Raw genomic sequence first — 24,997 nt, 5'->3', positions numbered from 1 at the left:
ACATAATGAAAATAAAATGTGAAATATATATTAAATTTGATGTATTGCGTTGTATATTATGCATGATTTGGCATGTTTTCTTCGCGTGCCGTGCTGTACTGTGTCGCATGCTTACACGTGCCACGTGTTGTGCCATGCTGATGTGCGTATTTGCATTTGGCGTGTTTAAAATGCAAATTTTTTTTCTTTGAGATACCTGAGATTGACTTCATTTTTCTTTTTCCTCTAGCATGCAAACAGACTACCTATCAAAAATAACTAAAAAAAAATTCTTATGACTTCTGGAATTTACAGCTTCCAAAAGCATAAAGTACCCTATTAGGGTCCTTATGGGCAATTCTTATTGTATTTAATTTGCACATCATGAAGTTTGGTTAGCCTTGTTGATAAGTAAAATGAAGAAAATGAATATTCCACCATGGTAAAATGTAATAGGTTGTAGTTTAAGAAGAGCGCAATGAAGGTTAGGCTGCATGGTTGTATTTAAGACGCCCACGATTGTAGTTCAGCTGCATGCGACTTATAAACTACATACGCTAGCGTCTTAGTTTCCGTTTCCAACATCTAGTTTTACAACGTTACCTGTAACGACTGCTTTTAGTTTTAATTACTCGATTTTATCCTCCAAAATCACGACACTTTTTAAAACATATCAATTTTCTCCCTATTTCAATCAATTCAACTTTAATTTCAACCATGAATCCTGATTTTGGTTTTTTTTGAGGAAGATATGAAAATGGATGAGACGTCGTATGAAAAAAAGCAAGATACACATTTAGTTATTTTACGTCAATTGAATGAAGAGTTAAATGAGGCCAGAAGGCGGAGAAAATTATGTTGCAGTTACATTCAGGGATGATAAATATGTATTTAAGGTCAAAAGAAGTTTTCAACAAAATTGGACGTGGCGAGATCGAGAGTTTCCAGATGATGCATGATTATTTTTAATTATGGATGTGTGTGTTCTGATGATGATTTTCAGCGTGGATTCCACATGGGTTATAAATTGAGGCTTTGTCAGGTATAACCTTTATTTAATTATCGATATGGCACATGATATGTACGAGGCTTTAGTCCTGAACAAAAGATAATTATACCCCTATGAATGTTACGTTAACACGGTACCAGCATATTCCACAGATGAGTACAACCAACCCATTTAGGTATCTCAAAATGTCTTGAGACGCATTAGTCATCCATTTTTCAAACTTTACTACAAAAGCTATTTTTCAAACTTTACTATAAAAGCTTGAGAATTTTGATAAAGCACCCTTCTTCGAAGAACACACCAAAAAAAAACCGCGCCCGCTATTTTGAAATTTGTTAAAGTACCCTCACAATTAGTTTTTCAATCTAGTGTTGGTTAAGACTAATTTATTTTACATGTTTATCCTTTACTTATTGGCACATTGATTTTCTACATCATTTTTGAGGTTCGTCGAGTCCGGTCAGGATCGTTACATCGCTTCTAGGTTCGTTACATCATTTCCCCAAAAAGGTTATCATTTCCAAGTGTTTTGGGGTTTTTGGTAAGTGGAAAATTGACCTTCTACAACATTTTTTAGGTTCATCGGGCCCAGTTCAGGATCGTTACAATATTTTCAGGTTCGTCGAGTCTGTTTAGGATCGTTACACCGTTTCCTGGATCGTCGAATCATTTATCCTCCCCATCAAGAAGATCTAACTCAGGGGTAAATATGTCTTTTAATTGAAAATATAACTGCTACCTAGCACTTAAATGGATGGAATTTGCATTTGGGGAATTTTAACAAATCTTCAAAAAGTGGGGGTACTTCTTTTGTGTAATGTGAAAAGTTGGGGTACTTTAATAAAATCCTTAAAAACTTACTCAGTTAGATGGATTGAATTGTTGGCGAAAACAAAATTAGGTATTTTCCAGGAATTCTAAGTAGTTTTGGTTGCATGGGTTGGGAGTGGCATGTATGCGGAAAACAAAATTCAAAGAGAGTTGTTAAGATATATCCCTTGGGAAGCTCTTGCGGCTAAAAATGCGGGCATAGGTTCAACAACTGGCGTTTCTTGTTTAGTCGCAACGCAAGAAGAGACACATGGTTTTTGTCAGACTCAAAAAAAAAAACTCTCAAATTTACTTGTTTGTTTAGGGCTGCACACGGTTCGGTTATTGGTTAAAACCGCTGGCATAACCGTTTATGTTAAGGTTCCTACATTTGAAACTGCAGCTGAGTGTTAGGGATGTGGTTCGGTTTTTAACCGAGCCGACACAGTTCGATTCGGGTTTAACCATAAGTAAAACGTCAGAAAATTTTCTGATAGATTTTTGTACCTATACCTGCAACTGTACATCCATTCCATAATTAAATCTTAACAAGTAGATAATCAAAGTCTTAAATTCTTAATAAACTGATACAGTAGTCTAAAGATTAAAAGACAGACTTGAAGTTTAAAAACAAGGAGTCTAAAGATCAAAAACAAGAGTCTTAAATTTTAACATAAGAAAAGAAAGTACCATAAATAGTTGAAGACCAAGTAAAAGACTGCATTCCATCCAATTCTCAAGCCAATCATCCCCTTAATCTTCAACCTTGCTTAAAATGTCTGCTACCAGAATGCCAAGAAGAAATGAAATACAAATAAGATAAGAGAATGACTTAAAACAGATGAAATATTGAAAAGAAATACAAATTTTAAGTCAAAAAAGAAGAGAAGTGATACCATAACCATTTTAAATGCTGGCATTATCATCTGGTACATAGTCACATATGAAATCAAGACCAATAGGTTTTTGTAACCAGCTTTGCGTACAGAGAAGTGTCACAAATGTACTGGAAGATAACGAGCTTCTCCATGGAATAAGAATGCGCTTTCCGGTACTGAATATAGAGTCAGAAGAAACTGAGGACTCTGGTATTTCCTAAATTTACTTCGCCATGAGTGATAGTACCTTATACTTAGTACTATTAGCCTGCCGCCAAACCAGAATATCAAAATCCTTGGTAGTTGTTTTACATTCATCAATCAAATACCTTTCAAGTTCTGACTTTGGATGAGTACAATAAACATTCATTCTTCTCCTTTTCTTCCTCGACTCAAGCATATCCTCAATGTTCTCTTCTTGCACACAAACTACCATGTCATCTACACCTGCAACAGTTGTTGACCCAGTACCTTCCTTTGCATTAGCATTTTAATACATGGTGTTGTACTCTTCATAAAGTTTTCCCATATCTTGTTTCACAGCTTTCAAAACAGTTGAACCCTGAAATCATCTTGCTCATACAAACCTTCAAGATCAAACTTTAAACCAGACTCTTTCTCTCGAGGATCAAGCAACTTAGCAAAAAACAGAACAAAGTTCATGTCTTCGTAATCCCCATAATATGTGTTGTACGTTCGAAACATGAGTTCTACCATCCTATAAATATGAGAATCTTGGTCTCCTATAACTCTAAGACGAACCAACTGTTCATGTATCAAAGCCAACTGCCATAAAATTTCATGTGTAGTAACTTGTGTTGAAGCCGAGAACTTAACTGTAGCATCAAAGAAGATCTTTAAACATTTCACAAGACACATAGCATATGACCAGTCTGCAGCATATGGAGCATGATGACGGGGCTTGTTCTTTTTCTTCGTATTCTTCTTTTTAGTTACATCAACTTCACATTCAGATTCACAAGATGAACTAAGAAAATAATCTTCACTATCAATTATAACAATGTCATCATCATTATCTTCTTCAGAATTTTCTTTGAAGATATACTTATCTCGAAAGCTCTTATCTTTTCTTTATAACCTCTTAAAGACCCTTTCATATGGAATTGCATCTTCAAGCATTAGATATATGCTATTCCACCTAGTTACATATAAGAAAACCATTTTCTTACAATCAATCTTCTCAAGAGCAGCACATTCTTTAAATTTGTATAACCTAGAGGAAGAACCAGTAACATACTTTATTACTGATCTGATCCTGCTAATTGACTTGTGATACAACAGCACCGCATTTTTAACAACAAGCGTAAGAACATGCGTAGCACACCTTACCTGATAAGAATGAAATAATGAAACAAGGAAATATCATAAGTTACTAAATTCATAAGTTGAGACCACTACGCAATTTCAAAAACATAACAAATTGTAGTTGGCTAAACTCTTGCTTTTCGGTGACCAACATAGAAACCAAATGTGATATTGTTTTCCAAAAGAAAGACAATAAGTTAATAATAGCAAAGAACTATGAAAAGTAACAAAGACCGTTGTTTCTAATTTGTTTGCTTCGTTCATAATATTCTTATAAAACAAGTATAATAGTTAATTTTGGACCATTAACAGATATGTTCATGCTATGTACAAAAAAGATAGGATTAATTTTGAGTTTTAAATGTTTAATGTATAATAGCTACAGCTAGAAGAGCAGAAATCAGATATCATTTTGGACCGCTTATCCTCCTCATGGATAAAGTAATCTACATCTAGAACTTTACCAAATTATCATCATCATCATAATAATTTGTGTAAAAGTGGGCAACAAACGTAAAACAACTTGCATTGACAAATTAACATCTAATTCAATGTAAATGGCCATCATCATGATCAATCTCGTAACCAGAGTAAAATGTAACTTTCATTCAGTGAAGAAAATGAAAATGAAAATAAAAAGATTATCTTAAGCAGCCCAAGATAACATATTAATTGTGCAGCAGATCCAATGCAAAGTGGAAAATGAAAAAGAAAAGGACCACCACGTGCAACTTGCAACCCCCACCTTATTTCTGAATACAAAATTTAACTAGCAAATAATACAAGTACAAAGTAAAAACACCACTAAGTAAAGAAAAGCAATCTAACTTGCATGTATTGAGATCTAACTGTTGCTCTTGTCCAATTCATGACACTGGTTTGAAGATATTCAATTGCCACACTATTTGCACTGACATTGTCCAAAGTTACACCGAAAAGATCTTCTATCTCCAAATCCAGCAAACATTTCTCTAGCATTTTCCCAATTTCTACAACTTGATCTGGAAAAACAGGATGATCCCCTTTTGAATCTTCTAATAAATATCAACAAAGTACAATGTCACAAACATATAGTTGAAGTTGTTTGGAGAGGTCCATCTATCAGTTATGAGAGAGACTCTTTGTTTACTTTCCTTGAAATATTTCTTTGACTTTTCTTTTTTATCTTTGTAGATGGTTAAAAGATATCTGTAAATGGTCATCCGGCCGGCTTGGCACCTTGAATCTAGGTTCCAACTGTTGACTATAAGCTCTAAACCCTTTTGTTTTTACAATTCTAAATGGTAATTCATATATTATGACAAACTCCGTCAACCTCCTTCTACACATATCCTTGTCGTAACCAACAACAACCAGTTGTGATGATTGTCCTGGTTTTGGTGGTGGAAACATTAAACTATTTTGTCCATACAACTTCTTGTTAGGATTGTCAGAACATGTGCCTAAATGTGTCTTCATGCTAGAGGTCCCATTTGCTCGACTATGGTCTTGCATCTTCTTATTGCAATGCTTACATTGTGCTTCTTGTTCATTGAGCCTCATAAAATCATTACGTACTTTCAATCTAGCTTTTCCCTTCTTCTATGGTTCACTTTCAGGTGCAGGGACATGTGTACCCTGTTGTGTTACTTGTGTAACATCAACTTCAGGTGTTATAGAAGGTGTTACTTCAGTAGACCCAACTGCAGGGGGTTGAGAGGCTGGAGATGCACCTGAAATCTTTCTCGATAACGAAATTACAGCGAAATATAAACAAGTTAGTTAAGTTGGAAATGTTGGAAATGGCTAGCAAGTTCTTAATACAACAAAAGTTGAAAATATAATTTGAATATGATTTTTATCACATCAAACATGATAAATTTCCACCAAAATCCAAACTTCTCATTCAATTTCAGGCACATACCATTATTATCTCAATTACACAAGCAAAATCCAAACCGCTCTTTCAATTTCAAGCTCATGTCGTTCATAATATCTCAATTTCACAAGCAAAGTTGTTACGTACAACAATTACTCATGGATCTGAACTAAACATGAATCAAACCAAAAACTGAATAACATGAGCAAATCAAAAAAACTTTCATATATTATCCTCAACAATTACAATTACAATCATACAAAAAACAAAAACATGAAAAATTCAACACCTAAAACAAACAATTAATCCAAATTACATCTCAAAGCCTCAATCAAACCAACTAGATATACTAAGAACAAGTCAAAACACAAGTCAAACTGAAGATTAAACTCAAATCAAATGAAAAAATCTTACATGTTATTAATCGAACAAAAAGAAGAAACACTAGTTACCTGTTTGAAATAATCCACAATTTTAATTATTTAATGAAGAACTCCAGCTGCTTAGCCTGCTCTTCAGGGTCTTCTACAAAAAAAACAAAAATAATAATTATAACCCTAACATAAGAAAAATAAACAGAAAAATAAGATTGACAACAAAAATTGATTGATAAACATAAATCAAACGATCTCGAAGTAACGAAATCAAAAGAAATCCTAATAGAAGAGGAGAAATCTACTTACTAGATAGAGATGCTGGTGCTCTTGATAGAGGTAGAGGAGAGGTGGTTCATATGCTACTGGTGTCTGGTGGTGGAGGCGACTGAGTGAAGAGTGGAGAAGAATTAAAGAAGAAGAGAAGCTGCTTAAAAATCAGGGTTTTCTGTATAAATAGTGTAGGTTTAACTTTTAGACGGCTAGGATTGATCATGATAAATATAAATCTACGGTCTGTATTAATCGGTTTATCGGTACGGTTCGGTCGGTTTTAACGGTGAAACCGTTGACCGATCCGAAGATCTAACGGTTATCAAAGTTCAAACCTTGACCGACCGTTGAATAAACGGTTCGGTTCGGTTACAATGCAGTTCTCTCGATTTCGATGGGGTTGTCGGTTACGGTACGGTTTCTGTCCATCCGTTTTTCATGTTTGCCCTATTTATACAATGAGCAAAAAATTTGCAGATCCCATAAAAATTACCCTTAACTACGCGTCATTGGTACTCATAAAGAAACAGGGTGTCCGCTGATAAGGTATGGAATAGAGGCACAAAGGGGTTTCTGATGCCGACGATTCGGAGCCAGGAGCAGTGACCAGGACAGGAGGGCATTGAATGTCATTACACCACGTACACCATCGGGTCGATGTCTAGACCATGGCTCAAATTCAGGCACGGCACGTTTAGACCTTATTTCATACCGTCCTCTTTGATTTGCTGCCGCATCTCTGGAGAAAAAGCCCCTATGTATCCGTTTCCAATTTAAACAAACAGTTCAATTTCTCCTTGATGAAAGTGGGAAACCCTAAAAGGTACATTATTTCTCTTGACAGATTCCTTTTTGGTTTCCATTGAACTCTCATTACATCCATCTTCTTGATTTAAATATCACAGTTTTTTAATCCTTCCTTAAAAAACCGTCTTTTGTGAGCTATTTTTGTAGCCCGAAGATGGGATTTTTCCTGGGGTTTCATAATTTGAACTGATTTTTCAATACTGTATCGTGCTAATCGGAATTGACATCATTTGCAGAAACCCATGTTTCAGAAATTTGATACATTAGATTTGATTTTCTTAAAATTTCTGCTAAGGCAACCTAAGTTTTACATTTTGGACTTTTTGTAGGCTTATATATAAAATTCAATGACCAAGAAGATGGTTTTACATTCCTCTAAGAATCAGATGATTAACAGTGATATTTCATCATCTTTGATCGTTGTAATCAGTAACCCTGATTTTTTAAGACAGGTTCTATTGTGTGTACCTGTCGAGTCTCTACTTGTATTCAAATCTGTTCGTACAGCCTCATCTCTGATTTTGATTTTATCAAGGAACATTTGCTTCACAGTCGCCCTTCAGTTCCTGGATTTTACCTGCAGCAATTGTCTCCTTGGGAGGACCCAGAATTTGAGTTCATTTTCTTGGAAGGTAACATCCCTAGTAGTATCCCATTACGAACACAAGCGGATTTCTCAAATGGAGGGCTCACAGTTACAGGGATTGAACAATCTTGTAATGGTCTGCTCTTACTATGTTGCTATAGTTCCATTGACGGTAAGTATTATATCTGCAATCCGTCTACAAAACGTTACTCAGTTATTCCTAAAGATATAAAGAGTAGTTGGGAGGTGAGTATTTGTAGCGTGAGTTTATCTTTTGATCCATTGAAGTCACCTCATTACAAAGTTGTTTGCATTTGGAGAAACGAGATAGATAATTTTGTGATTGAAATCTATTGTTCGAGAAAGGCCAGTTGGAGGCTCTCTGGAAATCCTGTTGCTGCTGCACCTTATGATGTGTTTTACAAGCCTGGTGTGTTTTGGAATGGTTCATTGCATTGGATGAGCACAAATTGTGATTCCAGTAACTTGAGTGAATCTTCTGTTTATTTCGACGTTGATAGAGAACAACTAAGGAGAATGCCAGTGCCACCTGCACCCGAAAAATGGTATAGAAGAGTGATTGAATATTTTGGAGAATGCAAGGGGAAATTACATCTTATTCAAAATTATCTTCCAAGTACTACAACAAGTTTAGATGTTTTGGAGATGGATATTGATTACAGATGTTGGATGCTAAAATACCGTGTCACACTAGATCAGTTGTCAATAATACATCCACACGATATTGTAGATGACCAGGGTTTGTTCAAATTCTCTGTATTGCTTATCGAGGAAGAAAAAGATTTGTCAAAGTTAGTGGTGCTAATACAAGAAAGAGTTGTTGCATTTGATCTAATGAAATTTGAGTTCAAAATAATCCATGGAACTATTCAGCGGTATCCAGGATCCCCATGGTTTAAAGCTCATCAGTATATTGAATCACTCGCTTTCGTTTGATAATTTTTGTCAGTTTGGTGACAGTACAAGGTATGTTAAAGTCATTGTTTAGCTTTCTTTAATCTCTTCAGTAATGTGAAAACTGGTGGCTTCACTGTAGTGAGAAATTTATGCAGAGAAGATTCTGTTTTATCTTAATTTGAAATCTGACGTTCTTGTGAAACCCAGCCTATGAAAATATGAGTTCGTCATTTAGTATTATAAATTTGTGTTTCAGTATCGAAGAGTTTTGTTTATTAGCTCTGGCTGTTTACATTTTGAATTCTTATGGCTTTTGTCTTGAAATGTTAATATTGTACTCCAGACTCCAGTTATGGGATTGTTTCTATTTGCATTTATTTTGATTTCTTTTATGACCTTATTTTTGTATCATGTGCTTGGCCGATAAATGCCTATTCAGTTGTTGAAGGCATTATTTGATTGATTACTTTGCTTAATGCAGTGAAGTCATTTATTTTTATGTTTTATGTATTTCCTCGCAATTTATAAGTAGAGGACAATATGAGACCTTGGGAGCTGATTGTTTTTCTTGACCTTAATGGATAGTATGGTTCCCTTAGGACTTGTCCGATATTGAAGTTTATAGGAGACTTATGAATGTCTAATATTTCAAATTTTGTTTTGATTGGGTCTAACCCATCCAATATTACATGGACAATGGCGTCCAAACATGAACACCCTGTTCAGTTTTAGCCTTGATTGAATGTTATTGTATTAAGGCCAATCTTGAATTAACACCCGCAAACCATGCTTTCTATTTCATTGTACGGATTTAGATGTTGCATTTTCATTGTGTATGCTTTATATTTTCCACATATACCAACCACTGCAAAGGCACTAATTGAGTTGCAACTGGATTGATAAAGATTTATTTATTGCCATCATTAGATATCTGTTTCCAGATTAGCAATTATGCATCTCTGTCTTTATGTTACATATCAACAGTTTCTTCAGGTTGAAGTACTCTACACTGTCTGATCTAAAGTCCCTCGTTTTACTTACAAAGCTGATTGTCGATGATGTTGATTAGGTGAGGAAGTAGATCTATTTGCTGCATTTATCTTTCCAAACATCAACAATTGTTCATGATTTCGGTAGGATTTAGTTGGATCTGTAACTTCTGTGGTGGCATATTATTACATCTTCTGTTGTTCATTATTTCCTATGGTTTTCATTTCAGAAGTTATAATGTGTGATTAACTTATGGGTTCCCATCAACAACGGTTGTGGTAATTAGAAAGGTATTCTTTTCTCTCTGTTCGAAATCGTCTATTTGAGACTCAAATATGGATAAAGGACACCGGGAGATGTGAATTGTAAATCTGAAACATATTAAAACTTCTACTTGCATGTAAAACATAGCTAGGAGATACAGAACAGATAAGCAGTGATGAAGTGATCCATTTAATTTTATAGAGATAGTATCATCATCCCAGTGTAAGTTGATTAAGTTAACCATGTTTTTGTACTTACCCCTGGGGTTTTGTAAAATTTTGATTAGGTGATCAAAGCTTGCAGATTTGAATGAGGGACAGGGAGACAAAGATATGAAACATCCTGCACATATATGGGAAGTATGTGGCTGGGAGAAAGATAGAGATGGAAGGAGGAGGCTAGAAGTTATCGAAGTTGCATAAATTTGGATTTGTGCAGTGTTTCTCATGAGTGAGTGTGAAAGGCGCTACAGCTGAGCAACAGAATTAAGGTTAGGGTTTCTGTAGCTATACCTGGAGAGCAGCTTCGCGAAAATGAAGGGATCGGTTGTATATGGTAAACAGAACTAGGAAGATTTGAGAGTTCTCGATGCAGGGGATGGTATTGGGTGTAGAGGGTTGGTACACAACTTCGAAGCAGTTGGGTAAATCTGAGTTCTTATGCTGTCCTCTTTTTATTGGCCAGAGCTGAGAGTTGATTCTTGCAGTTAATGCTGTTTGTCTTTTGATTGTTCTGCCTCTGCAGATGATTGGTGGTTGTATCCTAGTTATGGATCGCTGCCACCTAATTGGTGGGTTTTCATGCCAATTTACTTAGTTTGTTCTTCTGTGATTGTGCTGTTCCAGTTTGGAACTGGGACATCTCTGTATTTCTTTGGACTTTGGCTATAAATGGACTATTTTTGTACTGACATTAGGTGTGCAAGTCTAAATTGATTTTGAAATAACATAGTCACGTCCTCAATGCTAGTACCATTTTATTGCAACAGGAGGCTCTATCTCCTCGGACCGGAGTAAAAACTGCCCTGACTTAAAGTTCACACCATAATTACACTTCTGGGTACTTCTCTCCTGCATTTATGGAACCAATTATGTAGTGCATGGCAGTCCCTTAAGGTCCCTATAGGATGTCCAAAGCAAGACTAAAAGGTAATCAGAAATCATGTGGGGACTTGTTAGAGAATGTATATCTTATGGAGGGCAACAGTGATTCTTAAAGTAATGAATTTCCGACGAACAGGTTAACAAATCTGTGAGTTACGTCCGATCAACAAAACCGAGTTCCATTTCTTACCAGCCTAATGTACGAGAATGATTAGGATTCGCAAATAAATTGAACTCAACCGTGCTGGAATTCAGCAGAAAACTAGCTCTTCTATAATGTGTTAATCGCTTGGACTGCAATTTTCATGGCATAATGCAAAATTGAGACCAAAGATGGTGACACATAAAGGAGCAGTAAATCAAGTACAGGGCACAAGATAATGTGACCCAAATCATGGCATGCTAAATACATGATATGAACCTCAGGAAGTTATTATATAAACCCACTATAAACACCAAAAATACATGCCCATTTAACTAACAAGTCGCTTTCATGCACACCATGAAGCGAATACAGATGCAATCAACAATGTCGGTGGTCTTGTTTGTGATGGTTCTCCCGTTGATGCCGAAGTGGACTTTGTCGCAGAAGTATTTATGCAACCCTCAATATGCATTGGCTAATCAAGCTTGTAAGTCCCTACCAGTCTCACAGCATGAACATTCTAGTCATCATGGCCATAACAACCAACACCAACAGAGGCGCGGAAGTCGACAGCAGCAGCACCACCATCAGTTGTCACAAGAGCAAACGGATTGTTGCAGGTGGATGAAGGAATTGGATGCTACTTGTGTCTGCCAACTGATGTCTAAATTGCCGGTGTTCATGTGGAAACCTAAGCATAGTTACATAGTTAACGTCCACGAATCATGCACTGTTACGTTTAATTGCTCCGGACGATTCGATTAATGGGCAACTAGATGGAACTTGATGCAATAATGGAAATAATGGATTTGATCTTTGGTCTCTCAAAAGAGAAACGAATAGTCAATTACAGGAAAAGGGTCTATGTAATGTTATCTGTAGAATGAAATACTAAGGTCTATGTTATCCCATAAAGGCATGAATATTATAAACATCCTACTTCACCATATCTAAGTTTCCAACTAACATGGTTCGCGAACTTCCAAGCCATCTTATTATACAGCCAAAAAGTAAATAATAGCCCAAGGTTTACCGTGGAAAATTCCGTGGCTGAATCTAAGGGTTACAAGGTAAAAGCTACGGTCATCAATCGGATGATTTTCGAGTGAGATTAGGCCACTTGCCCTACAGACGGTTCACCAGATTCTTTTCGGTGTTTTCCCGATAGGTGCATGTATGAACTGCATGCATGTATTAGTAGGGTTATACATAAGTTTACTTTTATTTTATTTTTTTCTTTCTCTCCTCTTCAACGTCAAAACCCTAACAAGGTAGAGATATCTAGAACGCAGCTCTTTTCGCTCTGAGCTAGCTTCTAGCTTTTCTTCCATAACCAGTAACCACATTCTTGGTGATAATGAAAACCCTTGAAGTAGTAGGAGACAGCATGTCAAGCCTCCAGAATATATTCAAGGAGACATATTTGTAAAGCTACCAGCGAAATCCATCTTGATAGCTAGGTGCGTGTGCAAGCTCTGGTATAACATATTGAGTGCAATAATCAAAAACAAGGAAAAAATAAAATAAGCAAAAGCTATTGATACTTAGCTCCTTTATAATGGAAGTGATTGATTTAATGAAATGGACAAGCTCCCCAGATCTCCGCAACAATAACAAGGCAAAACTTTAGAAAAACAGAATGAATCACGTGTTCAACACGTTGCCCTTAAGACATTAGCGCCCGGCTACACTCAAGAGTGATGCTATAGCCCTCACATGACGGATATATCTCCAGGATAAAACACCCTACTGCACCTACTACTAGCATATGTAGTAGATGCTCAACTTGAGCTTGGCAACTCCTAAAAAACCCTTAAGGAAAATCGCGAACGCATAAGAAAACATATAAAATATCTTCCCTTGGGGGTCCCTCTAAAATATAGAGAAACCTATTTCCCGTAGATTTTACAGAAGTAGTGAATTTCTTTATATAATGGAATAATACAACTTAAAAAGAAGAACTCTCCGATGTGGGACTAAAAAGCTTATATAGTCTCTCAAAACAACTAAAAAATGGAAACTCCACGTTGTGGGACTAACAAGTTTTTCATTCACAAAAGAAAATAATAAATTATAATTTTTATTAAAACTTTAAAAATCATATTTTATTAATCGTTCCAACAATCCCCCACATGAATTAAAACTCAATAAAACACGAAAACACAGATAGATCTTGGTAAATCGACAACCCAATCTCACGAACCGAAATGACTGAACAGACAGACAGATCCTGCATGTTGAAGTCATTCTATCCATTCCAACGTCATCTTCCTCACACAACAGTGTTGACCCCAGGGTCATACTATGGATTGCAAAAATCATATAGTATAGAGAGCTTTCATCTTTAGTTCCTCACAAGTGAGACTAAAGGTTCCTTTCACCAAAGTGAAAAAGCATGAACTAGTGAACCCTTGATGACCCTTAGGTCCTAAGTTCCAGTAATACCAAAACCATCAAAAAGAAAATCACATAAAAAGCGCAGGAAATACCATTTTAGGAAGAGGTGTCCATGAGGTCTTGAACCTTTGCTTAGTGATATATTACCGGAATTACTAGCTAGAGACAGTGAACTATGTCTTGAACTGCTAGAGTTGTTATGTAATTCTCGATAACGATCACGGATGATATCTCCAAGGTTGTTGCCAAGCTCGTGCCATTTTTTCCAATTTGGCCCTGGATATATCATGTTTCTCAGAATGCTCTAGAGAATCAAAGATCATATTCTCATAGGAAGCGGCCCCACTTCCTCATTCAGATATGTGAGTTTCCATAAAGAGTGTTACTGCTACACCCCACTTCAATCTTAAGTTGAAACTATAAAACTCATTAAGACTTCTTAAACGTCATCCTTCACATGCAGTCACACTATCACGTCTACACCATAGGGAAGGGACAGAGAATTGATAGACACATTTTTATGTCTAAATTGTCCTCAATGTCTGTTTTGTTGGAACTCGATTTTTGTACTAATATTGTGTTTTTATGTATTTTTAGGACATAAATATTGTTGGAAAATTCGGCTCGAAAAGTTGCCCAGGGCACCCTTGGAGGAGACGTGTTATTCGGGCTCTCACCGTTGGTTAAGGGGCACCTCAATTACTAAGGGGCACCTACTTTGCTATTCGCACCCCAGCTGTCGGTTAAGGGATAATCCCTTCTTCTTCATCTTTTGAAAATTGAAATTGGCGGGGAAATAGTCACAGTTGCTGGCAGAATTTTCGATCAAATTTCGGACGTGATTTAGTGAGATTCAATCCCTGAAACTTAGTGGGTAGACGTGATATGTCATAAAAAAGCTGGTATGGGCGCTTGTTTCGATGGAATTTGGCTGGATAACTCGCAAGAAGAAAACAGGGCAAGCCACGTATGGGAAAGATACTCGGGATTTTTGTGCCATGTTGAGGAGATTTCGTGAGAATATTGCATATATAACTAATACTGGTATTAGGTAGAAACGTGTTGGAGCAATTCCGTGTATAACAGGCGCATGAGAGAGTTAATTCAGGAAAGAAAATATCCGAAGAATATTTTTTCTTCAAGACGAGTTATGGAGAATTTGATGAAGTTATGACGAGATATTTTGGTTTTGAAAGGCTATATAAGTGGCTGAGGATTAGTACGAAGGGGGATGGATATTTAGGGAGACTTTAGAAAACAACAGAGGTGAGAAATCAAAGTTGCAGAGAACTCCATTGTTGCTGCTGGTGAAGAACACATGAAGAACAAGACCCACAGGGACCGTCGTTCATGCTACAGTGGAGCGGCAGACTTATTTGCACAGTAACAGCGACAATAGGCAGACTTATTTGCATAGTAACAGCGACACTGGGGCAGACTTATCTGCAACAGTGACAGCTACACAAACCTTATATCGTTCTTTGTAACAGTTTGGTTTGTAACAGAAATAATTGTTACAAACCCGGGTTAAGCATTATTTCTCCCATTTTCTTCATTTGTAAACCCCTTGAGCAATAAAAATGATTTTTGAGCGTGTTTCCAACATGATGATGAGCTAATTCTCCCACAACCAAGGCAGTGAGGAAGCTATTTACGCATGAATAATTGGTAATCATTTATTTCCTCTAATTTATAATTTATAATTCACTCAATCAATGCTTTTGCAGAGTTTTTAATTGTTTGCAAAAAATTTCTTCATTAGTTGTGATTCAATTAGATAGGTTATGCTTTGTTTAGATAATCTATGCTTAGGGATACAATTAACTTTTGAGAATTTTCCAGATTATTTGTGAATTAAGAAATAAGAGTCTTAAAATATAATTAGAGTTTTGGATTGTTTACCATAATTTATACATGTGTAATAGTGAAATCAGTGTCTTGGTTGTTTTCTAATATCTTGAAGTCAATTTTGTAATAAGTTTTCTTTGTTTTTAAATTTTTATTAAGTCTGAAATTCATTGCCTTCACAAGTCTTAAAACAACCCTTTTATCACTATCTACAACAACTTTGAAAACACATCAAGAATGAAATTCTCTGGTAGTGTTTACCTTTACCCACCACAAATTAGTTGTGTCATTCGAAACCTTGATCTTGGGATCTCCAGTCAGCAAGGTTGAGTATCCTTGATGGAAAGTTTAATTTATGAGCTTAAGCTCCATCCCCCTCTATGTATTTCTAACTATCTCTTTGGATAAACCTTTCGTCAAAGGTTGTGCGATATTCTCCTTGGACTTTATCCAATCAATGGAAATAACACCGATTGAGATTAGTTATTTTTAGCTTTAGCTATTATAGCTTGGCTAACACAATGTATAGATATAGCTGGCACAGGCCTATGCCAGAGAGGAATGTCTTCTAAAAAGCATCTTAGGCACTCGGCCCCCTCTCGTGCTTTATCTAACGCAATACTCTCAGATTCCATAATGAATTGAGCAATATATGTTTGTCTGAAAATCTTCCAAAAACAAAACCTCTTGCTAGAGTGAAAACATATCCACTCGTGGACTTAGACTCCTCTGAGTCAACTATCCAGTTTGCATCACAAAGTCCCTCAAGGACAACGAGATACCTTTCATAAATCAAACAAAAGGTAATAGAGTATTTTAGGTACCATAATACTCTACTAAGTGCATCCCAATGCTCTTTTTCTGGACTACAAGTATATATACTTAACTTAATCACAATATAGGCAATGTCTGGACTCTTGCAGTTCATTAAATTCATCAGACATCCTATAACTCTTGAGTATTCAAGTTAAGATACTCCATTACCCTTATTTTTCTCGAGTGTACAAGAAGAATAGTATGGAGTACATGCAGGCTTACAATCAGACTGATTGTATCTCATAAGCACAAATTCAACATAATGAGAACGATTAAGACTATAATTTTTTGATTATCTTCTAATCCTCATCCCTAAGATTACATCAAATGAGCCTAAGTCTTTCTAGTTAACGTTCTCATTCAATGCATGTTTTTAGTGGAATTAATCACATCTATGTTTGTATCAAGTATAAGCATATCATCAACGTACAAGCATACAATTACACATGCATCCTTAACAAGTTACTTGTAAATACACTTATAAGATTCATTAACTTAAATCCACTACACATTATCACATGATCGAATTTTCCATGTCATTGTTTACGTGCTTATTTGAAAAACCATAAAAAGATTCGTTCAATTTACAAACTTTGTCTTCATAACCTTTCACTACAATGTCCTCAGGTTGGTCTATGTAAATTTCTTTATCTAATTCACGGTTTTAGAAAAGCTGTCTTAACATACATATGATGTATCTCCAAGTTGTTTATGGAAGCAATATCAATTAACATCTCAACAGAAGTAATTCTCATCACAAGTGAATAAGAATCAAGGAAATATACACCTTCTTTTAGTTTATAGCCTTTAGCTACCAACTTAATTTAATATTTTTCCACAGTTCCATATACCTATCGTTTCCTCTTAAAGACTCATTTACATCCCATGGTCTTACTCCCTGGAGGTAAACTAGCAGGCTCCCAAGTCTGGTTCCAACGGACTGAGTCCATTTCACTAAATGAACTTCTTACCAGAATGGGGTTTCAGCAGATATCAAGCCTTCTTTACAAATCTGGGGCTCAGACTAAGCTAGACATGTTATGAAGTCGGTTTCATAAGAAGTCTCAAGTATAATTGTTTTACTTCTCTTAGGCTCAACATCAACTTCATCTTCCTTTAAAATAAGTTCTGACTAATTGAAAATAAATCTAGAGGATCAACAACACATCTCTAATGAGGTACAGGTTTAGAATAAACATGTTCAAAGAACTCAACATCCCTAGATTCCGTAATAATATTCACACCAAAGTCAGAAAAAATCAAAACACACAACCAAAAATCTATATGTAGAAGTATACTCAGCATATCATATATGAAGACAGAATCAACATTTTTGGTTTCAATCTAGTTCTTTTAGGAATAGGAATTACAATCTTAGTCAAACACCCCCACGCTTTGACGCATTCATAAGACGGTAATCTACCTTTCCATAAATCATATGGAGTTTCATCTGATCCTTAAAAGGGTACTCTATTCAAGATATACTAGTTAAGAGGACTACCTCCCCCCCCCACACACCACCCAGGTAATCCTGAACTAATCAACATGGCAATTATCATCTCCTTAAGGATACGGTTGTTATGTTCAAGGCTTCTAATTGGTTTCCAACTTCAAGTTTATACATCTTAAGGCTTCTAAGGCATCATCCTTATCCCCTAAGCAAGTATACAAGATAGTACCTCGTACAATCATCTACGGAAGTTATAAACCATCTTTTACCACAGTGGTTTTGGGTTGAACTCATGTCAACTAGGCCTAACTGAATTAATTCTAAAGGCTTAGAATTACTCTGAACATTTGTGCTAAAAGGTTTTATAGCATATTTGATTCTTCACAGATTTCACTTTTGTGTTCAAAATCCAAACTAAATTTGGGTACGCAGCCTATGCTAGTCAGTTAAGCATTGACTTATAAGTTTACGGTTCCAAGTCTACCACGTAAAACAATCAATCACACAAAGAAAGCACAAGAATCAACTATGTTCACATCATCAGTTTTTCCGTTAAGTTTATATAGACCCAAAGTCCTATAACTCTTGCTTAAAAAATCACTTCCTAGTTACAACAATTTTTCCATATTCAATTATGATCTTAAATCTTTTTCCATCTACAACAGAACAAGATACAAGATTCTTGCATATGCTTGGAACATGAAAACTTCATTCAATGTGAGAATATTACAGATATGAGCTTCTGCTCGACCTTTTCCTTTTATCCAACCAGTTACTCAAAAAGAGTTTCTCGACATCCCCTATCCTTTGGTAGTAGGTGAACAGGTCTCTGTTTCAACAAACATTCTTGGTGGCTCCAGAGTCCACCTACTGGTCTCTCACATTGGTTATTAAAATAACTTCCGACATCATGCCACAAAACTCGTTCTAGTTTGTTTCAACTAAATTAGCATTAACTTTCTACTTATTAAGGTTTTTATGTTGTCTACAATTTACTGCCGTGTGGCCAGGAATTTTACAAACATAACAATCACCCTTAATAATTAAAGTAATGCCGGATTCAGTTTTACGAAACATACCTTTCTTATGAAGACCACGCTTAGAGTTGTGTTATGTTATTTAGTTTGTCATCTTTGGAAGATTTTTGTTCATCCACATGCGCCTGGTAGCCATGTCCCTTTTCAATTTCATGTCACAATCTTCGTTTATACTCTGACTAGGCCAATCACCTAATACACCACATCTCACAAACCTTAGTTCCGAATCCGAAAATAAAATATGATTTTTGAAGATTACATCTAGACCTGCAAACTTCGTTTGAATCACTATTTCAAAAAAACTCATGGTTACCCCATAAAAACTACTTTAGTTAACAACAAATTTCTGCTCGTCAGAATTTTTCAGAAACGTTTCCCTGTTTTGTAAAATATCAAAAAAAAATACTTTTACAGCTCCAAAAATTCCAAAATTTTGTGTGGATAACTATCAGGATGTCTACTACATTAAGTCAAAAGGGTTCGTCTAAATTCCTTCTATGTTAAAAGGTAAAGTCGAAATTCTACAGCTGACCAAAAAATCGTTTTTGTTTTTCACTCCACAATTAACATCCATGATTCACAAACCAACCAACCATTTCGATTATTACAAATTATAATGTCTTAAGATTGTTGGGTGCAATAATCAAAAACAAGGAAAAAATCAAATAAGCAAAAGTTATTGATACTTAGCTCCTTTATAATGGAAGTGATCGATTTAATGAAACGGACAAGCTCCTCAGATCTCCGATACAGCAACAAGGCAAAACTTTAGAAAAACAGATTGTTCAACACGTTGCCTTTAAGAAATTAGCGCCCGGCTACACTCAAGAGTGATGCTATATCCCTCACAGGACGGATATCTCCAGGATAAAACACCCTACTACACCTACTACTAGCATATGTAGTAGATGCTCAACTTGAGCTTGGCAACTCCTAAAAAAACCTTAAGAAAAATCGCGAATGCGTAAGAAAACATATAAAATATCTTCCCTTGGGGGTCCCTCTAAAATATAGAGAAATCTCTTTCCCATAAATTTTACAAAAGTAGTGAATTTCTTTATATAATGGAATAATACAACTTAAAAAGAAGAACTCTCCGATGTGGGACTAAAAAGCTTATATAATCTCTCAAAACAACTAAAAAATGGAAACTTCACGGTGTGAGACTAATAAGTTTTTCATTCACAAAAGAAAACAATAAATTATAATTTTTATTAAAACTTTAGAAATCATATTTTATTAATTGTTTTCCAACATAACATTCTTTGTAGCCCTGAATTTATTAAGTATCACCTCAACTATAGCATCCAAGATAAGAACAACCATAAGCTCATCTTTCTTAATGGTTTCAACTTGTCACGTGAGACGCCTTCTCTATACTCAATGGATTATGCTTCTGTATCATCATCAACATTGGCATCATCTAACAGAGATATAAAAAAAAATAGATTGCCCATCCGAATACAATTTCGGGGATTATAGGATTGTTGAGATATTGGGTTCTTGTAATGGCTTGGTTTACTTAGGTATTTATGGTTTCGAAACTTATTCTGATAATGAGTATTGCATTTGTATTTAGAACCCATTGACCGGACAATGTAAAGAATAATGGTACAAATATGGGGTTATTATAATAGCTTTAGGCATGGGTTTGGTTATGATTGCAACGCTGAGACTTCCAAGTTGGTACGAATTGGTGGTTATAAAGACACTTGTTCTATTGAAATTCATGTTTATACACTTTGATCCGATTCACGAAGCAATGTTCAATCAGCAGTTCTTTACTCGTTTCCATGTGATTATATTTATAAGAATGTTTCTGGTTTGCTATTTAATGGAGCACTTCACTGGTTAGGCAGTAACACCACCCAAGAAACCTCCTTGGAAATTATTGTGGCAGTCGATATTAGCACAGAAAGAATTGTAGATCTTCCATTACCAGAAGATGCTCTGGCACATCGTAACGGCAGACTATGTCATAAAAGTTTAGCAGTGTTGGGTGACAATCTTTGTTTATTAAATGTTGATGATTTGGGTTCCCTAGCAGAAATATGGGTGATGCTAGAATATGGAGTTAGAGTATCTTGGACTAAACGATATTCGATTAGCCTACAAACTCTTGATTTTGAGTCTTATTTGAAGTTAATAGTTAATACTGTCTTTTGAAAATGGTGAGATTTTGATGGCTACCGACGAGGAATTTGTTATATATGACCACTGAAGAAATTAAGAAGCTTGAATGTCCATACTACGACTGAGATTCCAAATAAAGCAAAGAGATATGTACAGAGTCTGGTTTCTCCCAACTTGGGGAAAAGCTAATTTGATTAGATATGTAAAATGAGTTTATTTGAGGGGTTTTAGGTGTTTACACAAATGAGAATATTTGAATTAGTGTTTACCCATCAATCTTTTCCAAATAGGAGTTTACACACATTTTGAAAATTCTACTACGGTCATCAAATTTGAATATTCAAAAAACCATAATTTTTACCTATTTACTCAATTTGCCGTTTTACTAAAATAAAATAATGAAATAAAAATGAAAATAAACTTTGTTAGTATTATCTATGGTTTGTTGAAGAATTTATTTGACGGAGTTCTTTTAGGATATTTGAATTAAAATGGACTAATTTGCTAAAATCTAGGTGAATTCTAGTAACATATTTTTAGCAAAATTTGTTTTTTAACATAGTATATTGCTAGCAAAACCAGATTTGATTTTTTATTTCGAAAACAATTCTTTTTTTGTTTTTTGATTTGTTTCTCTATTGCAGCCAAGTACATTGCTAGCAAAAACAGATTTGACTTTTGATCTCAAAACCATATATGTCTTGCAAAAACGGATGGCTTATTTGCACTAGCAAAAACGAATTTGTTTTTTCTTTCTCAAAATGTAGTGGAAAATTTCATTTCTAAGCTGTAATAGAAATATAATTTCCATAAATTTTTGTTACACACTTCTATGCTTCCAAAAAGAACTTACACATTTACAGTACATTAAAGTACCCAAAATCTTGAGATTTGATATTCGTTAGTTTCCATAAACCTAGTATATACGTGTACTGTATTATGTTAACCCATAAATATCGGAATATTTTGATTGATTTACCAAATAGTTTGATTAACAGTAAGACATTAATATAAATATAGAATGTATGTTGTTATATTAAGAAGGTTAACACTGGAAAATAGGATGAAGAAAAAAATTTAAAATACCCCTATAATCTATACTAAATGCAGTATTATGTAGAAAAGTGGGCAAACACGTATTTCAAATTTTTCTATGGGGAAACAATAATTTGAAGATTGTGTGACGGGTAATCATCTAAATTTTATTTATTTGATGTTAAATTTTCCGAACCGCTAGTTATTCATTGTGTTTCTGTTGACCTGTTTTTGTTATATATTAAGAAACAATTTTGCTAGTTTTTGTTCTCCAAATTTAAAGTTCACACCTTCTTTTTTTCTTTTTTTTATAGGAAAGAAGATACATTGACAACTTAATTAAATTAGATTTACATAAGAGGAGTATTTCATGAGATCTACAAACTCGTGAGCGGAAACTCGATCCGATGACCTCCTACTTGAGAGTCAGACTCCTTACCAACTGGGCTACTCGATCCTCTAACCTCCTACTTAAATCTCACACCTCGTATGATGTTATTGATGCTCTCCGTGTTCGTGTTCTTTATGTAATCGGGATGGCCAAGCGAAGCGAGGGAGGACCTTATATGGCCATTTTTTCGTAAAATCGAAGTCATCAATTGACACAAAAAAATTGGATTTAGTGTCAATGGTTAGTCTTTTTCACTTGACACAATTATCCCTCCCTTTTAGTCCAATTAAGACTGCACATGATCTGGTACGGTCCGGTTTTCTTATGGAACTGCTCCCTGTGGTGTTGACCGGTACCTCATTTTGAGGACCGGTACCTGTACTTGTACCTAAAATTATACCTGTAATTATCTTCCTCTAAGGTCTGAACCCATTTATACTCAAAAGATGTCCAAAACTTAAAATCCTTTACGGTATTGAATCGCAATACCACACTTTTATGTGTATTCAACAAAGAGATAACAAAATTTATGAGATTATTCTAATTAATTCAAAGAAGATTAATTAAATATTTCAAGCATCCTAAATCACAATCAAAATGATTATAACATTTCCATCAATAAGAAAAAAATAAAAAATTCCATCTGATTACATTCAAGAACAACGTCAAACACAAATAATTAATTGAACAGAAAAAAAAAGGGATTACCATGGATTAAACCCATTAATTCAAATCCTAACTAAATCATGAATTAAACCCAATTTCATTTTCATATAAAAATCTTCAAAATTTAGTTCACCCACCAAACTTTCAATTTGTTCACTGGATTATGTCCACCAATATAATTAATCAAATAATCAAACTCCCATAAGGGCAACAGTACAAGCAATCATGTCACATGTTGTATGTAGACAAAACTGAAGTACAACAGAAGCAAATACCAAACACAAATTTGGAAACTAACAACACAGATCTCCCATTTGGAAGCTATTGCAATCTATTGCTTTAGATGAACAGAAATAACAACACCTTCTTTTCCTTCTTTTCCTGACATGCCATTAGAAATGGTGAAGAAGAAACGAATCTAAGATGGTGATAGAGAGATGAGACTCGGCTGAGAACGATGCGAAACAATAGAACTTTGTTATAAACTTTCATACCAAACCTAGAATGGATCAATCCATAAATTTCTAATTGATCGGGACATTCAGGCTGGTACTAGCCGGTACTCCCAGAGAACCGAGTACCTGTACCGGTATACAGCGGTTTTCATATTTGACTCCCGATCCCTGTACCTCCTTTCCCGGTTCTGTTTTTTTGTCCGGTTCTAGTCCTGATACATCGGGTAATTTGTGCAGCCTTAAGTCCAATTACTATGTATCTTATTTTTTTGAGGTATAATTGGAAAGCAAACTTTAGTATAACATATTTAAAAATCCGTTCCTTGGAATTTTACAGATTTTATCTCGTTAAAAAGTTATAAAAAAAATATGTGCAACGAGTACAAACGACAATATCAAATTTAGATTTTTTACGAAAAATTCGGAAATATTTATCATTTTAGGCACAATTTTAGAAGATTAAATGTATATCCATTATTTAAACTACCACAAAGAATACATAATACCTTATGTAGTCATATTTTGGTTTATGCATAAACTAATTTTCCGTTGCAACTAATAAAACGATGTACTCCCTCTGTTTCAATAAAAGTGATACTTTTATTTTAGGCACAATTCTCGAAAATTAAATGCATAACCATTACGCAAACCACCACAAAGAATGCATAACACATCATGCAACCATACTTTGGTTTATGGATCGACTAATTTTCCGTTTCTGGAATTTCACATTCCGTTTCAGGGAAAGTAATACTTTCACTCTGTTTCAGGAAAAGTGATAAAAAAATTTTGAAACGGAGCAAAAGTATCACTTTTTCTAAAACAGAACAAAAGTACCATTTTTTTTGAAACGAAGCGAAAATATCACTTTTTCTGAAATCGAGCGAAAGTAGTCATAGACAAACCCCGTTTTCGGATTCTTCTTGGGTCGGCCCTTCCACCGTGACAACGGTTATACTAGTTTAGCTTAAGTCTATTGTATTTCGAGTCAAAAATTCAAAAAGCAATATATATCTAGGTTTTTGTTTTTTCTTCAATTATTAGTAGAAGATGCATTGCTAAAACAGAACCAAGAATCATTGCTAGCAATATAAACACCACCTAGTTCAAGGCACCAAAAATGACAAGCTGTTTTGAACAGTCATAACTGAAGCCTGACAAAAGAATGTTAAAATGTAATATATTAAGTCAAGCCACAGTGTTGATAACATACCCTCACAAAGAAGTTCTGGAGGGATCTGTTTCAGCTGATCTATATGCGATTTTCTGCTTTGCCTGAAAGCAGTTGAGAATCTTGGAATGCTAAGAAACAATGTCCTATAGCAATCTGCTCTATCTTCTTTAAGCAATCCTTCAAACTTTCAAGCCATCTTATTATACAGCCAAGAAATACACAGTAAACAATAGCGCAAGGTTCACCGTGGAAAATTCAAGGTAAAAGCTAGGGTC

The 24,997-nt window shown here is 35.1% G+C and overlaps 2 protein-coding genes across 6 annotated transcripts; one reads left to right on the top strand and one right to left on the bottom strand.

The window, feature by feature from the left end:
- Nucleotides 1-2,704: 2,704 nt before the first annotated feature.
- On the bottom strand, nucleotides 2,705-5,963 carry LOC113327519 (zinc finger BED domain-containing protein RICESLEEPER 3-like). Its single transcript, XM_026574707.1, has 8 exons — nucleotides 5,924-5,963; nucleotides 5,619-5,714; nucleotides 4,831-5,036; nucleotides 4,027-4,091; nucleotides 3,776-3,910; nucleotides 3,264-3,682; nucleotides 3,006-3,123; nucleotides 2,705-2,852 (listed from the first exon to the last, which is right to left on the bottom strand). The coding sequence occupies exons 1-8, from the start codon at nucleotides 5,961-5,963 to the stop codon at nucleotides 2,705-2,707; spliced, it is 1,227 nt and encodes a 408-aa protein (XP_026430492.1).
- A 1,119-nt stretch (nucleotides 5,964-7,082) lies between these two features.
- LOC113327505 (F-box protein At5g07610-like) lies at nucleotides 7,083-11,005 on the top strand. Of its 5 annotated transcripts, none has more exons than XR_003348955.1 (5): nucleotides 7,083-7,330; nucleotides 7,867-8,887; nucleotides 9,803-9,887; nucleotides 10,038-10,098; nucleotides 10,359-11,005. XR_003348955.1 is itself a non-coding variant. In XM_026574696.1 (2 exons), exons 1-2 carry the CDS (start codon nucleotides 7,308-7,310, stop codon nucleotides 8,855-8,857), a joined length of 1,014 nt encoding a protein of 337 aa, XP_026430481.1. In that variant the 5' UTR covers nucleotides 7,084-7,307; the 3' UTR covers nucleotides 8,858-9,058. The 5 variants fall into 5 exon arrangements, 1 of the variants encoding a protein (XP_026430481.1); XR_003348958.1 differs by having other exon boundaries at nucleotides 7,850-8,887; XR_003348957.1 differs by having other exon boundaries at nucleotides 7,767-8,887.
- Nucleotides 11,006-24,997: the final 13,992 nt, after the last annotated feature.

Source organism: Papaver somniferum, unplaced genomic scaffold (genome assembly GCF_003573695.1).
Source record: "Papaver somniferum cultivar HN1 unplaced genomic scaffold, ASM357369v1 unplaced-scaffold_102, whole genome shotgun sequence".
Classification (NCBI taxonomy): domain Eukaryota; kingdom Viridiplantae; phylum Streptophyta; class Magnoliopsida; order Ranunculales; family Papaveraceae; genus Papaver; species Papaver somniferum.
Note: the sequence above shows the minus strand (reverse complement) of the source record. Positions and strands in the feature narration are given on the sequence as shown.